We start from the raw sequence: 18,297 nt of genomic DNA, 5'->3' as shown, positions 1-18,297 counted from the left end.
GATTTGTAATACACTGACAATTTCAAGCCGATAATATTAGTCACTCTGCAAGGTGTAATTATGACTTGACTGTACATGGTTGCCAGCACTCTTATGTCAGATTAGCCTTTGACTAATTTCTGTTCCCAAATGAGGTCAAATTCTAACCTGCCCTCCTCCTGACACATAAAATGAGAAGGTCTATTAGGATTTGGGAGGACAGGTAGGGGTTTTTAGAGAATGAGTATACATTTTTATTATTTCCTTGAGTCCTCTTCCTTTCTTAGATCATCTTCTCATTTGTGGTTCATGAAGTGAGGCTAAAGAGTAACTCTATCTTGCCTCTGACACTAATTTGCTGCAATGATCATTTAAGTTGCAAGAAACTGAAGGCTACTGTGGATTTCCTCCAGTGCTTAATAATTTCAACAGAACCAAATGCTCTTTGTTTAGACTATCGTCATAATTAGAGAGTTGCTAATGTTAAGCAACCACAAAGTTTGATTTTGAAAAATGTTTATTGTGCCTCATTAAATTGGAAATTAATACTTAATACTTAAAAGATCAAAAATAAATAATGTTTATATTTTATATTTTTGTGACAGTAAATATAAGAGGATGCTGTGTGTGCACATCCTTGACTTTGTGAATTCCAGTGAGTGAACTGAAACATCCCCACCCTCTGTTTGCCATGGCAGTAATCACAAAAGCTGAGCCAAAAGAGAACTATGGAGGATTTCATTGACCGCAAACAATAAAATGGCCTATTATATTGTATCTAAGTAGAAACATCAATATTATAGTCTAACACATTCAGTATTTCTAAGATGGTAACATTATTTGTTTTTGCTGGTATGGTTACATATTGCCAGCTTGAGCAATGAGCTGGTATAAGGGAAATGAATTTAGAATGGTATGCCAAAGGCTGTTTGTGGAGACAACTGGGTTTTAAGTGATGTATAGCACAAATAATGAAATTGGGATTTGGACTGGATTTGGAGGTATTATTTTTGTCCATAGGAACAGGGCTACCTGCTACTTTCCCTCCAAATATTTTGAAAGTCTTTTCAACTGACAAGGCTTACTCAATATGAATTGCACTCTGAAGGCAGTCAGGGCTACATAACTGCTAAGTAGTAGAGAATCGAAGAACCAATAAAATAAAATTTAATGGAAAAGAATGGGCCAGCTCAGGTTCTGAGAGTTCTGGGCCTTCTCTGAGCTAGGGGTGGCTAATAGATTGGCTGGACTTAGAAGAGCTCCTACTGTGATTCCCCGTGCCATTGCTTGTGGAAGGTCTTATATTAGTTTCTTATTGTCAGTTGGACCAGTTTTACCAAATCATAGCTTCTGAAACAGGAGATACCCCATAAGTCATCACTAGTCATCTTAGGTCATCTTATAATGATGGTTGCCAATGTTTCTAAAGGACAATTGAAATTGTCACCAAGGTTCCAGGGAAGAAAGTAACTCATTCCTGGATCTCTTAAGCTATGCAACAGGGCTCTCCATCTAGATCTGGAGAACTATCTTCAGTTAGTGTGTGCCAAATTTATCTTTGTCTAACAGCTAGATTATAATCTCCTGGCTCATTCACTGAAAGTAGCCAAGAAAGTCATTCTAAGAAAAATAGGTATGAAGCAGGCTAATTACTTCCCTGTCGTTACCATCTTGTGTTTGCTTTCCATTTCAGTAGTAGTTAATGCCAAGAATAGTGCTCCTGGGGATTTTGCTTGTTGTTTTCATTTTTGTGACATGTTCTAGCTGAGTCAGTATTTAATATTGCTGTAGCACTTAACTTGTGTGTTTATTTTCTTGGTTGTTTAAAGGGGGGATAACTGTTGGCACATGTTTGTAAAGTACTTTGATATTTGGGGATAAATGGTACTCTGTACTCTGTACCTGCAAAATAGCTTTAATGTGTTGTAGGTACATATTTGGAGATATACATTGGACTCCAGGGTTTGTTTCACTGGCAAATGTGGTTGATAGTTATTTACTTCACAGGTTGAATTTTGTTTATGTGGGTTGAGAAAGTGTGACTCACGTGATTGGATTCATAATTTTATTTACTCTTAAGCTACTTTTACCCACACTGAGGTCTTGTTTATTTTGCATCTGTGCATATATTAGGCATGAACTTGTTCCTGAAAGCTTTTTATTAAATAGGAATTTGTCTTCAATGAAATTAGGAGACATGTGTAAAACAACTACATAATATCTGAAAACACATTAGAATGGCAAGAACTTTGCAGGGTGAAGGAAGTGCAAAGGAAAATACCAAAAATAAGCAAACGCTGTGGTCCTTAAGATCCTTCAAAAGGCTGAAGAATTAGGTGGAAATAATAATGTGGACTAAAAACAGGGGGATTGGTTAGAATTATGTTAAGAGTTAGGTTCTTAACACCTCATGGTTGGGTGTTGATCTTTCCTTCAATCCAAAGAAACGTAAAAAAAATTATTCATTGGTAAAATTAAACCAAAGTGGAAATGGCTCATCAGGCACAAGGAAAGGTAAAGATTGGCAAGTGAAAAGAAAACTCATATTGAATGGTGAAACCCCTATTATTCTTTTACCCACCTACTTCCAAGAACCCCTGGAACCAGCCTTATACTATTAGGCAAGAGGATGTTGGGTTTTCCTCTGGAGAAACTAGAAAACCCCAGAATTAAGAACTATGGAATTAACACTTAGGACAATCACCAGTTGAAAACCTGACTTAATACTCAATCACCCTACAGCAAAGCCTGTTGATAAAAAAGCTATGGCAATACACAGAGAACTTCATGTCCACTTTTTTATTGCTTCACAATTAAATATGAGTGGCAAGGATGACAAGTAATTTAATGGGGAAACAAGAAAGTCTTTTTAAAACAAGTACTTCTGCAACAACTGGATATGGAATGAAAAAAAGCTCAACCACTACTTCATCCCATTCACAAAAATAATTTGTGATGGGTTGAAGATCTAAATTTTAAAGAAAAACTATGAAGTTTCTAAGAGAATATCTTTACTATCTTTGGGTAGTGACAGATTTCTTAAAGAGGACACAAAAAAACACAATTTAAAAACTTTTAGATGAATATTTTTTTGATATATATTACATTTTTTTAAAAAACAATCTAGATTATGTTTTACTCTTCTTTTATTTTTATTATTATTTTTTATTGTTTGAAGTATTATAAATAGTAGTACATATGTCTCTTTTTTCCCCCCCATGGGCCTCCCCCCACAGCCTCCCCTACCCCCCAGTACATGCCTTTACCTGCCCCCCCCCCCAGTGTCTTGTATCCATTGGTTATACTTATATGCATGCGTACAAGTCCTTCGGTTGATCTCTTACAGCACCCCCCCCCAACCTCCCCTGCCTTCCCGCTGTATTTTGACAGTCTGTTCAATGCTTCTTTGCCTCTGTATCTATTTTTCCCCCATTTCTTTCCTTTAAAAAATCTTGCCTCTGCAGACTAGAAATAAACATATAATAACAAAAAATGTTTGAGTCCCAATTTTAATGTCCAACAGTTCTGAGTCCCCGTTTCAATGTCAAACAGTTCCTTATGTGTACATGTCAGCAATGATATCTGGATGGTGGGCACATGGTGGCAATGCAGGTCCGACCCTCTCTGGTTTGGTCCTAGGCAACCTGCTGCGACGCACAGCTGCTGACTGCTAGCGTGGCAAGGCGTCGTCAGCGTCTTCCATCTCTGGACTGTTTCTCCTCTTGTCTTCGTGGTTGGAGCAGACCTGTCAATTCCTCTCTGTTGCAGGAATCCACATGGTCTTGGAGTTGTTTTCTGAAAATATACAAACATATTCTCAACCAAAAGTTAATAAAGGAATCTTTTCTATATAATTGATTTGGGATCCTTTTTATTTTTGCCCAAATGATTTTCCTTTGTCTTATTTAGACACCATGTGTGTTTTTCATGGGTGTCTTGCTGTTAGCATTACAAATGAAAATTAATTTTGTAAAGTAAAATTTTTCTAGATGTAATTTACTTATAGGATATTTTTCCTTACATGATATTACCCTACTATCCCCCCTTTTTTGATTAATGGAGGCTTTTGTAAATTTTATAATGCAGTCTTGATAACTTTAAATTTTAATTTTTTTGCACAAAAATATGACTGCTTTAGGTTCATTGCATGTTCAGGAATTTTACCATGAGATGAACTACCAGTAGAAATTTTAGTTAACACTTTAGGAACAGCTTTTTGTCCAGTACCATTAATTTTTCTAGAATATTCGCTTATTTCAATTAGTCAATTTAAATTAGTCTGAGAACTTGACTACTATTTTACTGTCGAATTTAATACTCTAACAACAATCTTATTTTACCCTGTAAATATTAGTGGAAAGGATTATTTGCCTTCTTGAGTAGGCCCTGAGCATTCCTGGTGCTAGGCTGGATTTAGATATCAAAAATCCACTTCCCCACAACATGGGTACAAGACAACTCAAACAAGTCTTGTTGCAGTGAGAGGGCAGCTGCTGTCGGCCATATCTGTCTGTTACCTGGGTCCCAATTTGTGCTGGGCAAGGGAAGCGAAGCAGCCATGGGGGCAGGAGACCTCCCTCAGAAGTGGTGAGGGTTCAGGCCCCTGCAAAGTTGGGGGGGGTGAGGGTCTATGCCCCACTTCTGTTGACCCCCAAGTTCTCTCCTGATGGCCCCTCCAAGCAGACTATTTTAGAGTGTACAATGGTCCAGAAAGAATATAGAAAAGGGTCTCAGATCCTAATTCAGAAGCCTGTGCTTATCTATTTAATGGTATGGTACTTAGCCTGGTCTTTCAGAAGGCTCCTTGCCTCTGAATTGTATGTATTCCTGAAAGCTGCTAGATTCATCAAGGAAGCCTTTGTAGTAAAATTTTCAACTGGGTTGCTCTTCTAAAGGCCTGACATTGACCTAAAGATTAGGGTAGAGAAAAGCATGGTCCCTAGGCCTAACCTTTTGTCACCTCTAGGTAGTCTGACCACATCAATGATGTCAGTGAAATTTGAGTGAAGATAAAAGGCCACCAAGAGAGAAACTCAACTTGACTTGTTGAATATTAACCACCTGGCCTGCATTTCCCATTGATAGCCCTGTTCTGAAACCCACTGGAATCCTAGAGTTCTTTTCTACATGTAGAAAAGTAGCTGTTGCACTGTCAATCTGTTACTCAAAGGTCTCCAATCTGACAAAGCCTTATATTTTCACAGAAATTTTATGTACTCTGGTTTGGAAACACTATCTTGTGTCACTACTACCATCCCCAGAGATGTGGCAGAACTGATGGATTTAGATGGGCAGAAAGCACCTAACTGTGTCATTTTATCCCTAACAGTTATATCCAGACTACTGTGTATTTATAAGGTAATAATTGGGAATGAGGACAGGCAACAAATTATAACTATAGACGACTATGCAGAATGGATACTTTCTGAAACATTTTGCAGAATGGGCTAGAGCAAAGGCAAATACAGATGAAGAAAGTGGCACAAGGTGATGAAGTCTATGGGAATGGAGCTGAAGGAACATACACAAGCTACATTTAAGAACTTTAATAATTTTATAGCCCATTTGATAGGAGAGAGAGGTTTCCTGTGTTTGTGATGTGGGTTTGTATGTATAACAAATGTAAAGGCCAAATCCTCCTATGTGAGTCACCTAACCTTATCCAGCTATGAGGGTGTTATTTAGTTCTATAAAATAGTAGTGTAATTCTCAAAGTTGCATTGTAATAGCTTGTGTACAATTACTAGTATATGTATGTATCTTTACGTAAGTAGTATGTGCCAATCTCTGTGTGTGTGTGTGTGTGTGTGTGTGTGTGTTTATTTTTCATGGTTTTCTGAATGGCTGACATTTTGAGCACCTCTGATAAGAGGTTCATTAGTTTGTGGCTTCCTTTTGGTGCAGCCTATGTTTTTTTTTCATCTTCAGTGTTCAGTGCATGCTTATTGTATGGACAATGAATGAATTAATGAGAACCATTTTGTTTTAGAATCCTAGAACTTTGGAGCTTGAAGGGAGCATTGACATAACTTGGGTTATTCATCTTATAGATGGATAAATTAAGGCCTCAAGAGGGATAAGTAATTTATTTAAGGCTATGTGTAGTGACCTGGGGATTTGTGCCATGGGGTAAAGATTCTAGTCCTGAATATCTGCATTTATTGGGCTTCTTTCTCCTTAGGGTTGAAGTCTCTCCTGGTGATAAATGTGATTCTGAGAGAGTCACAGTCACTCTTCCAAAAGACTAGGGCACAATTCATTGAGCTGTAAAAGTAAGGCAAAATGACAATTAAAGTAGGGCATTCTGGTACCTTGGGGGCCTGACAAAGTGAAAGTATTTGAATTCTGATGTGTCAGATTTATTAACATAGAGACATAATAACATACCACCCACCAAAATATTTCACTAGAAACCTCATATATCTGGAAGGGAGATGGAAATAGAAAGTAGCAAGAAAAAAAGACTTCTTAGGTGGAAAAAACAAACACAACAAAACTCCAAATATTACACAAAAGTTTCTATATTAAAGATCATGTAGTTTCCCTCTTGGAATAACAACATCTCAGCTCTCTACCCAGAACTTATCTTTTATTTTCTAGAGTAATCTAACAAATATAATAATACTAGAAGCCCAATGCACGAAGATTCGTGCTAGAATGGGCTTTCCTTTCCCTGGCTGTTGGCACCGCCTTTCCACTCAGGCCCAGCCTCTTTCTGCTCAGGCCCCGGAGCCACCTCTTTCTGCTCCGGGAGCTGCCTCTTTCTGCTCTGGCTCCGCCTTCCCATGTTGCCCAGAGGCCCTGAGAGACCAGGGGTGGGCAGAATGCCTGCCCCATCACTCATGCCTGTGTATGCAAATTAACTGCCATCTTTGTTGGGTTAATTTGCATATCACTCCTGATTGGCTGGTGGCGTAGCAGAGGTATGGTCAATTTACATGTTTGTCTATTATTAGGTAAGAGAGATTCAAAGAACTCAGTAGATAGAAGTATCAAACTCGAAATTGAAGAGAAGCAGTTTTGAATATACTAATAGCACTGAGGAGTAATAATACCGATTGTTAGATAATAGATTGGTTGGGGACATGTTAAAAATTAAAGGCAAAATTTTAAAAACACAGCACTTTGGGGTCAATGAGTATATGGACAAAACCTGCATGCTATAAAGATTTATGTTCAGATAGGTGTTCCTAAATAACGAATAAGCAACTATGTGATACACTTTAGAATAAGGCAGAATGCTTAGGGTTTTAATGGTTTTAGTTCTTATGGGCTTAATCACAGGAACAACAACAGCCTGTAATTATTGGAATCGAGAGTCTAGGGGAAAGCCCTAAGTTATCTTAAAAGTTCAGCTATCCTCCCCTACCTTCCCTCTGAGGTTTGATGGTCTGATCAATGTTTCTCTATCTCTGGATCTATTTTTGTTCATCAGTTTATGTTGATCATTATATTCCATAAATGAGTGAGATCATGTGATATTTATCTTTCTCTGACTGGTGGGGGTAAGGGGGAGGGATCAACCAAAGGACTTGTATGCATGCATATAAGCCTAACCAATGGACACAGACAACAGGGGGATGAGGGAATGAGTGAGGGGATAGGGGGAGAGGGTAATGGGGGAATAAGGACACATATGTAACACCTTAATCAATAAAGAAATTTAAAAAAAATAAAAATAAAATAAAAATAAAAAATTGAAAAATAAAAAAAAGTTCAGCTATCCAGAAGTATTAATTCTTTAGGTTTTTAGAAAGTCAAGATTTTATTAAACCTAAGCCTAGTGAAAAGTCTGCTTTCAGTGAATTCCTAGGATAAGGACTTCTAATTAGAGGAAGAATTTTGGAGAAATATATTAAATGATAGGGAATTGACTTATTTACCACTAAGACTGGAAATGAAAGTTTGCTCTAGACCCATTTTTAATGTCAAAATTAGTTTTTTTTAGAAACAAATGTCTCTTTGCTGTGTTCTTGTGTTAACTTGTCTGTCTCATTAGAGATGGGGACATTTTCTAGTCAAATTAATGTGACATTTAGAGAAAATTTCCCCTTTCAAATGTTTCATGCTATTTGCCATTTGGAATACTTAAAGAGGGGATTGGAATAAGGTCAAGTAAATTTTGATTAAATAAGGCTAACCAAGAGCCAACACATTCGTGCAAAAAAAGAAAAGCTCTTTTATTATTTCTTAAAAAGTTTATTTGTGCTGTGTTCAGTATCATATTCTGAGGTGAGCTTGGTAGATAATATGATAAAAAGGTGCTATCTTCTAAACAGCTGGGTTTGCCTTAGAAAACACAGCCACATCAGGTTAAATTCAGTGGCTAGTCCTTTGCTAAGGACAGTTCTCCACTCTTAATGTACATTAGAATTACTTGGGAAGTTTCTTAAAAATACCAATTGCTGGGCCCCACTCTAGGCCAATTACCTCAGAATCTGTTGGAGTGGGACCTTGGCAACAGTATCTTAACAGCAAACAAACAAAAATACCCCCCTCCAATTCCCTAGTTGATTCTAATGTGCAGCTAGGTCTGAGAACCATTGGCTTAAGGCATGCAAACTATTCATTAAGAGAGTTCCTTCTTCAGGGTGGTCTGAGTATCATTCTTTGTGTCACTTGAAGTGTAAAAAAAGTTTACCCTTTCAAGGCACAGGAGTTGGGTTTGAACACACACCTTAAATCAGTATGAGCAAGAACACTTGATATAAGTATACACAGACCTATAGTAGGCCATCTATGACCAGTTAGCTTAGTTGTTTGGACTGTAGTACTAATGAGGTCAGAATAAGTGTAGTCTAGCCAATTAGAATAATTCTGTTGCATAGGCTGTATCCATAATTTTAATCAAGCAGCCTCACAGAGAGATGTGTATTCTTTTAACTCAGTACCTGTGAGTGAGAATCCTCATGGTGAGATATATTATTCCACTAATACCAAGAAGTAGTATAGTCACCAGGGATAAAATTGGTAGGATTTTGCTTATTTCCTCAAATGTGGAGTTCTGGCACCATGCCTGGAGGTCATGTCTCTGCAGAGTTCCTTATCTGATGCCCAGTGCACAGAGGTTGGATGTCTTCATATGCAAAGCTATGCAAAATATTCTACTTGAAAACTGGTTCTTTAACATGACATCATTTTGGGATATTGCTCATGCTTTCCCTGAAAAGCCATTATCTTCTTGATTTCCTTTTTTTTTGCATCAGTGTGTCTATTAACTTTCTTAAGGAAATGATTTAGTAAGTTTGGAGACAGATGGAACCTGTGCATGCTACTCTTTTATTGCCTGAGTGAAGTCAGATTTCTGATCCTACTTGGGTTTTTGGATCTGTAGGAAGCAAAGGATATCATGACTCATGATTCCCACCATGAGTCATGATAAATACAGTTGCATTTTCCCTTCAGACTTACGTTCTACTATCCCTATTTTATAGATGAGAAAAGTGAGGCACACCAAAATTAATATTCCCAAGGTTGCACAGTGAAACTAAATAATTGAACTCTTGAGTGTGTAATTAATTCCCTGTTTTAATTGGATAGTGTGCTTTTTTATTTTTATTTTTCCCGATTAATTCTTTTTTTCTTTATTGATTAAGATATTACATAAGTGTCCTTATCTCCCCTTTACCCCCCTGTTGTCGGTGTCCATTGGTTAGGCTTATAATCATGCATACACGTCTTTTGGTTGATCTCTCCCCCTTACCCTCACCCTCCTGTACTTTTCCTCTGAGGTTTGATGGTCTGATCGATGTTTCTCTGTCTTTGGGTCTGTTTTTGTTCATCAGTTTATGTTGTTCATTATATTCCATAAATGAGTGAGATCATGTGATATTTATCTTTCCCTGACTGGCTTATTTTGCTTAGCATAATGCTCTCCATTTCCACCCATGCTGTCGCAAATGGTAAGAATTCCTTCTTTTTTATCTCAGCATAGTATTCCATTGTGTAGATGTACCACAGTTTTTTAATCCACTCATCTGCTGATGGGCACTTAGGCTGTTTCCAGTGGGATAGCTGGGTCAAATGGGAGTTCCATTTTTAGTTTTTTGAGGAAACTCCATACTGTTTTCCACAGTGGCTGCACCAGTCTGCATTCCCACCAGCAGTGCATGGGGGTTCCTTTTTCTCCTCATCCTCACCAGCACTTGTCGTTTGTTGATGATAGCCATTCTAACAGGTGTGAGGTGGTACCTCATTGTCATTTTGACTTGCATCTCTCAGATGATTAGTGACTTTGAGCATGTTTTCATATGTCTCTTGGCCTTCCTTCGGTCTTCTTTCAAAAAGTATCTATTTAGGTCCATTGCCCATTTTTTTTTTCAAATTTTTATTAAGGTATTATATGTGTACATATCTTACCATTGCCCCCCACCCCCACCCCATTGCCCATTTTTTGATTGGGTTGTTTATCTTCCTTTTGTTAAGTTGTATGAGTTCCCTGTAAATGTTGGATATTAAACCCTTATCAGTGATAACATTGGCAAATATGTTCTCCCATGCAGTGGGCTTTCTTGTTGTTTTGTTGAAGGTTTCTTTTGCTGTGAAAAAGCTTTTTATTTTGATGTAGTCCCATTTGTTTATTTTCTCCATAGTTTCCATTGCCCTAGGAGCTGTATCAGTGAAGAAATTGCTTTGGCATATGTCTGAGATTTTGCTGCTTGTGGATTCCTCCAGTATTTTTATGGTTTCTGGTCTTATGTTTAAGCCCTTTATCCATTTTGGGTTTATTTTTGTGTATTGTGTAAGTTGGTGGTCTAGTTTCACTTTTTTTGCATGTATCTGTCCAATTTTCCCAACACCATGTATTGAAGAGACTGTCTTGACTCCATTGTATGCTCTTGCGTCCTTTGTCAAATATTAATTGAGCATAGTGGTTTGGGTCGATATCTGGATTCTCTATTCTATTTCATTGATCTATATGTCTGTTCTTGTGCCAGTACCAGGCAGTTTTGAGAATAGTGGCTTTGTAATACAGCTTGAAATCTGATATTGAGATCCCACCACCTTGTTCTTCTTTCTCAGGATTGCTGCAGCTATTGGGGGTCTTTTTTTTATTCCAGATGAATTTTGGAGAGTTCATTCTAGGTCTATGAAATATGCTGTTGGTATTTTGATAGTGTGCTTTTTTAGGGTGTTGGGTGACTTCCATTTGTTAAATTATATATTTTACTGAATATCATGGAAGAGTGCTTTTACCCAATACCATTTTTGACTTATAATGTTGGTATAAGAAATTAATTCAAGAAATGCTCGTTGGTTGACTGACTGATAGGTAACCTCTTTCAGCAATACTTCCAGCATTGTATTCCCAGTGCAGCTTCAAGTTTGCCTCCTCCTCCTGTAATTATGTTTGCAACAATTTCAGCATCCATTTTCTTATGAACAAATTAGAAATGAACTGACCCTTTTGATTTTTACTCTTCCAATTCATTCCTTCCAACACACTAAGATACTTGTGGTTAACATTAATGTGGATTTTACCCTCTAGCTAAAACAATGAGAGTGGATATTAGACAGACCATCATCAAATGAGGGGCAAGTGGCAGTCATGGACATGCCTGAGTGAATGCAAGACAATGGCAGGGTTTCCTTCTCATACTGTCTCCTCCTTTCTCCCACCTAGTCACCAATCCCATCTAGATACTCACCTACTCTAGATATTTAAGGGCCCCACCCTGACTGTTGGTAGTTTGGTTCTCATGTGGTAGTTGGATATGCTATCACCTGTCCTGTTTACTCCTCTCCCAAACTATGAGCTCCTTGAAATCAAAAATTGCACAAGAGCTTAGCAGTTAATGTCTGGCAGGGAGTCATGTGAAAGGAATCTGCCTTTTTGCTAGCTAGACAGCTATTGTGTTTCCTTTTCCAGGCACTTTCAATTGAAGTGATTTCAGAAAGCCCTAAGGAATGGTGAGAATAATGAGGACTTCTGTTAGAATGGCAGGGGGTTGGAGGAAATGTGTTTGAGCATTTTTCAATTCATACAATGGTTCAATGAGAGTAGTACTTTAGTGTTGGGGGTAAGGTCAGCTTAACTAAGACTAGTAACATCACTGTCGATATTTCCATGTATTACCACTTTCTAAGGCTGCTCCTCTTTAATCTCCCCAACCTCTGGTGCTCATAAGCTGTTTTCCCATCTTTTTCATCTGGCAGGTATTCTGCATTTGCTTTTGTAAAGCAGGTGCTTAGGCAGTCCACTGTAACCAGATTAGACAGTGGTGTTTTAATGATAGGAGCTGAGACAGGGGTTTGTTTGCAAACTTCATGTTTCACATGAAAGGCTTTGCTACCTCCTGTGGACTGCCCTTCACCCAATTTTTGGCATAATGCTTTTATATCTGTAATAAAATGAAGGCCTCCCTGCATAACCAGTACTGAGTTAAATATCTTAAAACAAAGGGAAGTGCAGAGTTTACTAGTAAATCCACAGTGGGTGATTACCTTGCCTGCATATCCATATCTATGGAATAAATATTTTAATATGTTAATTATCTACTATTAATAAAAATACATTTGAACTTCCAGTCAATTTGATGGGCACACAATTGTGTCCACTAGGGAATGGGAAGCAATTAGTTTCTGTAAAGATTGTGGATCATGCTGTATCTTCCCCTAAGTGGTTGCATGGTCAGTAGCCAGCCTCATTCTAGGGGATGTTTGTGTCAAGTTCATCTTGGTCTGCAGGTGAGGGCTGCGTCCACAGAAACCCCAGGGCCCCAAGGAGGCGGTAGGCATTACTCAGGCTGTTGCCCCACTATGCCCTTGGTTTCTGATTCATTCATTGCTTATTACCCAGTAGAAAAATGACCCCCCTCTGCTATGTAGGACAGTTTGGCTCTTTTTATGAATCATCTATGTAACATTTTTAATTTTTTTCCCATTGCAGACTGAAAACTATTCTTTTGACTCCAACTATGTGAACAGCCGAGCCCATTTAATCAAAAGGTATGTTGGTTTGCTTGCCTATTTTTACAACTAATCTTGATGTAATATAAAAAGCAAAACAGGTTAATTTTTTTTAAGGATGCCCTTTTCAGATTTTAAAATGAATGCCTAGCCTTTGACTGCGTGGCTCAGTTGGTTGGGCATTCTTGTGCAGGGAAAGGTTAAGTCCTGGTCAGGGCACATGCCTGGGAGGCTGGCTTGATCCCCAGCAGGGGGCGTGCAGGAGGTAGCTGATCAATGTTTTGCTCTCACATAGATGTTTCTCCCTCTATCTCCTCCCTTCCTCTCTCTCTCTAAATAAAAAAAAAATAAAAAAATTTAAAAAAATAAGTTAAAAAATAAAATGAATACGTATTTGCTTATTGTAGAATATTTGGAAAATTCAGAAAAGCATAAAAAGCTAAATAAAAATCACTGATAATTCTACTACCCCAAAATAATAACATTTGGAATTTTACCATATTTCTTTACATCTAAATCTATGCAAAAAAACAAATTGAAAAATAAAGTTGGCATTATATTATATGATGATTTAGAAATCTAATATTAGAGAACAGATACATTCAAATTCATGTTATCAAAATTCTTGTTGCTTTTCACTTTAAATAGAGAGATCTTAAACATTTTCTTATGTGGAACTTAAGTAAATTTCAAGATTGTTGTTATTTTGACAATATTGAAATCACAGTATTCTGAATATATTTTTTTATATAGTTTTTATCTTTTTATTTTTTTTTAAATAAATCTTTATTCAGATTATTACAATTGTTTCTCCTTTTTCCCCCCATAGCTCCCCTCTACCCGGTTCCCACCCCACCTTCTGCCCTTACCTCCCCCCCACTGTCCTCATCCATGGGTGTATGATTTTTGTCCAGTCTCTTCCTGAACACCCCCATACTCCTTTCCCCCCTTAGAATTATCAGTCCACTCCCTTTCTATGCCCCTGATTCTATTATATTCACCAGATTATTCTGTTCCTCAGGTTTTTAATTCACTTGATTTTTAGGTTCACTTGTTGATACATATGTATTTGTTGTTCATAATTTTTATCTTTACTTTTTTCTTCTTCCTCTTCCTTAAGAATACCTTTCAGCATTTCATATAATACTGGTTTGGTGGTGATGAACTCCTTTAGCTTTTTCTTATCTGTGAAGCTCTTTATCTGCCCTTCAATTCTGAATGATAGCTTTGCTGGGTAGAGTGATCTTGGTTGTAGGTTCTTGCTATTCATCACTTTGAAAATTTCTTGCCACTCCCATCTGGCCTGCATAGTTTCTGTTGAGAAATCAGCTGACAATCATATGGGTGCTCCCTTGTAGGTAATTAACTGTTTTTCTCTTGCTGCTTTTAATATTCTCTCTTTGGCTTTTGCTCTTGGCATTTTAATTATGATGTGTCTTGGTGTGGTCCTCTTTGGATTCCTTTTGTTTGGGGTTCTGTGCTCTTCCTGGACTTGTAAGTCTATTTCTTTCACCAGGTGGGGGAAGTTTTCGGTCATTATTTCTTCAAATAGGTTTTCAGTATCTTGCTCTCTCTCTTCTTCTGGCACCCCCATAATTCTGATGTTGGTACGCTTGAAATTGTCCCAGAGTCTTCTTACACTATCTTCAACTTTTTGGATTTTTTTTTTCTTTTTGCTTTTTCGGTTGAGTGTTTTTTGCTTCTTTGTATTTCAATTCTTTGACTTGATTCTTGTGTTCCTTTAGTATGTTGTTGGGTCTCTGTATAATATTTTTTATTTCAGTCAGTGTATGTTTAATTTCTAGTTGGTCCTTTTTCATATCTTTGAGGGTCTCGTTATATTTATCAGCCTTTTCTAGGATATTCTTGAAAAGCCTTATAACCGTGGTTTTGAATTATATATCCAGTCGTTTGTTTTTTTCCATTTCTTTCATTTGTGATCTGTTTCTTTGACGCCGCATTTTCACTGCTTCCCTGAGTTGGTAGGGTAGCTTTGTGTGCTAGGTTTCCTATATGGCCCAGTGGGTCGGCCTCCCTAGTTAACCTGAGGTGGACACTCTTGGTGCACCCCTTTGTGGACTGTGTGTACAGCCTTGTCGTAGTTAAGTCTTGATTGTTGTTGGTATCACTGGGAGGAATTGACCTCCAGGCCAATTGGCTGTAAGGATCAGCTGTGTCTACACTGGGAGAAGTTTGGTGTTGGAGACAGACTTATAGGATTAGACTTGCCAAATTGCAAAAGCCTCTGTGCTCAGCTTGGATGGAGTGGAGTCTCAGGGCAGAGCAGACAGTCTTGGCTTCCAGTCAGCCTTGCCCTTGCATGCGCGCACCTGCAGACCTCTGCCTTCCCCGGCTCCCGAGTCTCCTCCCGAGAGTCCAGATTACCCCCGTAAGAGCGTGGGTCCCCAGGAACTGGGGTTCAGTGCAGTCAGAATTGGGGTTCAGTGCCGTCAGGAGCTTTGGACTCCCTTCTGCTAGGGAAAGCCTGTGGCAACCTCCGCAGCTTTTGTGCACACTGGCGCGTGCGCCTCCGGATCCCTGCCTGCCGGGGCTCCCTCGGGTCTCCCCCGGGTCTCCGAGTCTCTGGTTGCCTTTCTCTCTACCTGACAGTCCAGACTTTCCCTGTATGAGCCTGGGTCCATGGGGTTTCACCTGGGACTGGGGTTCAGTGCAGTCAGAACTGGGGTTCAGTGCGGTCGGGGGCTTCCTTCCCCCTTCTGCCAGAGAAAGTCAGCCAGGCTCTCAGCCGCCCTTCTTTCTGCGCGCACAAAGACCCTTTGCTGTACCTCCAATTCTCTGTAGCTTTTCTCTTTCCTTCTAGTTGTAGAATTTTCACTCAGCCAGCTTTCCTGTGGTTCTGGATGGTGTACGTTCTGTCTTTTAGTTGTAGTTTTGAAATTGTTGTGCGAGGCAGCAGTTTAGGTGCTTACCTATGCCGCCATCTTGGTTTCTCCTGAATATATTTTAATGACAGATAAACTATTCCTTATTTAAAAAAAACTTTGTATATGAGAGAGGGAAAGAAAAGAAATTTGCCTGATTCAATACTTCCTAGAAATTTGGAAGTGTTTAAAATGAAACAAAGTGTAGATTTGTGTGATTGTTGGTCATCACTCAACATAAGTGAATGCAGAGATGATTACTGCCAAGGAAGATTCCATCTGGTTCCCAGTGGAGGCAAGACAAGGGGTTCAGGAAAACCTACAAGGAAGGAGAACTAAGCAAAGCAAGAACTTGTGTAGAAAAACCAGTACAGACAATGCAGATATCCTCTTGGATGGCTGAGTGGTTATTTTGCAGCTAAAATTGAACTGTAAATGTATTTGTTAAAATACTGGAAATTAAATAGAGGCACAAGCAAGGTATGTTAGAGCTGCAATAAAGAAAACCTGAAAAATCTAATATTAATTTAAAAATCTTTATTGTTGGAAGTATTACATATGTCCCCCTTCCCCCCCACATTGACCCCATCTAGCTCACCCCTGCCCTCCACCTTAGGCCTCTACCACCTATTGTCTGTGTCCATGGGTTATGCATATATGCACACAGGATCTTGGGTTGATCACTTCCCACCCTCCACTCTCTCCCCGCTTTCCTCTGAGGTTTGACAGTCTGTTTCATGCTTCTATGTCTCTGGATCTATTTTGTTCATCAGTTTATTTTGTTCATTAGATTCCACATATGAAAATTCTATTATTTTGCTGTTTCTAAACCCATGAATGTACATCACCAGAAGAGTAGGATATGCAGAATAGACTAGCTTATTGTACAAGCAATTTTAATTCATATCTAGTTTATTTCACAATGCTGCAGTAAACCCTGAAAATATGCTAGGTTTATCTGTATTGGTTTGGAATCACTTGTGACCTTAAGTGATAATCATTAAATATCTGAAAACAAATATTGCAAGATTACTCTCATAGCATAGCTTGGACATTTTTTTTTTTTTAAAAAGGGGGTTGTGAGGAGTTCATTCTTGGCCCACAGAATAAAAAACAAAACATGAGGGATTAAAAATTATCTGACTAATTTGTTTTAGAGGAAAAATAGCCTCTTTTGTGCACTGATTAGAGTTTTTGCAGCAGAAATCTGCTATTTTTTTCAAATTTTTATTAAGGTATTATATGTGTACATATCTTACCATTGCCCCCCCCACCCTACCCCATACATGCCCTCACCCCCCAATGTTTTGCATCGGTTGGTTACTATTATATGCATGCATACAAGTCCTTCAGTTGATCTCTTATTTTCCCCACCTCTCCCTAACCTTACCGCTGTAATTAGACAGTCTGTTTGATGCTTTACTGCCTCTGTAACTATCTTTTTGTTCATCAGTTTATAATGTTTTTCATTATCCCTAAATGAGTGAGATCATGTGGTAATTTTCTTTCATTGACTGGCTTATTTCACTTAGCATAATGTTCTCTAATTCCATCCAGGTGTCTACAAATGGCAGTAATTCCTTCTTTTTTATGGCAGCATAGTATTCCATTGTATAGATGTACCATAGTTTTCTGATCCAGTCATCTGCTGACGGGCACCTAGGCTGTTTCCAAATCTTAGCTATTGTAAATTGTGCTGCTATGAACATAGGGGTGCATACATCCTTTCTGATTGGTGTTTCTGGTTTCTTAGGATATATTCCTAGGAGTGGGATTACTGGGTCAAATGGGAGTTCCATTTTCAGTTTTTTGAGGAAACTCCATACTGTTCTCCACAGTGGCTGCACCAGTCTGCATTCCCACCAGCAGTGCACGAGGGTTCCTTTTTCTCCGCATCCTCGCCAACACTTGTCGTTTGTTGATTTGTTGATGATAGCCATTCTGACAGGTGTGAGATGGTATCGCATTGTCATTATGATTTGCATCTCACGGATAATTAGTGACTTTGAGCATGTTTTCATGTATCTCTTGGCCTTCCTTCTGTCTTCTTTCGAAAAGATTCTATTTAGGTCCGTTGCCCATTTTTTTATTGGATCCTTTATCTTCCTTTTATTAAGTTGTATAAGCTGCCTGTAGATGTTGGAAATTAAACCTTTATCAGTGATACCATTTGCAAATATGTTCTCCCATACAGTGGGGTTTCTTGTTGTTTTGTTGATGGTTTCTTTTGCTGTGCAAAAGCTTTTTATTTTGATGTAGTCCCATTTGTTTATTTTCTCTTTGGCTTCCATTGCCCTAGGGGCAGTATCACAGAAAAAGTTCTTTTGGCATATGTCTGAGATTTTGCTGCCTGTGGATTCCTCTAGTATTTTTGTGGTTTCCCGTCTTATATTTAAGTTCTGTATCCATTTTGAGTTTATTTTTGTGTATGGTGTAAGTTGGTGATCTAGTTTCATTTTTTTGCATGTATCTGTCCAATTTTCCCAACACCATTTATTGAAGAGACTGTCTTGACTCCATTGCATGC

General features: G+C 38.4%; 1 protein-coding gene across 1 annotated transcript in view; it reads left to right on the top strand.

The window, feature by feature from the left end:
- PCDH19 (protocadherin 19) overlaps window positions 1–18,297 on the top strand; it is a 162,152-nt gene that overhangs the window by 56,083 nt on the left and 87,772 nt on the right. The window contains exon 3 of the mRNA XM_080652159.1: window positions 12,869–12,927. Within this exon, the coding sequence (XP_080508285.1) occupies window positions 12,869–12,927 (59 nt within the window). The remainder of the gene's footprint in view (window positions 1–12,868; window positions 12,928–18,297) is intronic.

This window comes from Plecotus auritus (genome assembly GCF_963455305.1).
Source record: "Plecotus auritus genome assembly, chromosome: X".
In the NCBI taxonomy this organism is placed as follows: Eukaryota; Metazoa; Chordata; class Mammalia; order Chiroptera; family Vespertilionidae; genus Plecotus; species Plecotus auritus.
Note: the sequence above shows the minus strand (reverse complement) of the source record. Positions and strands in the feature narration are given on the sequence as shown.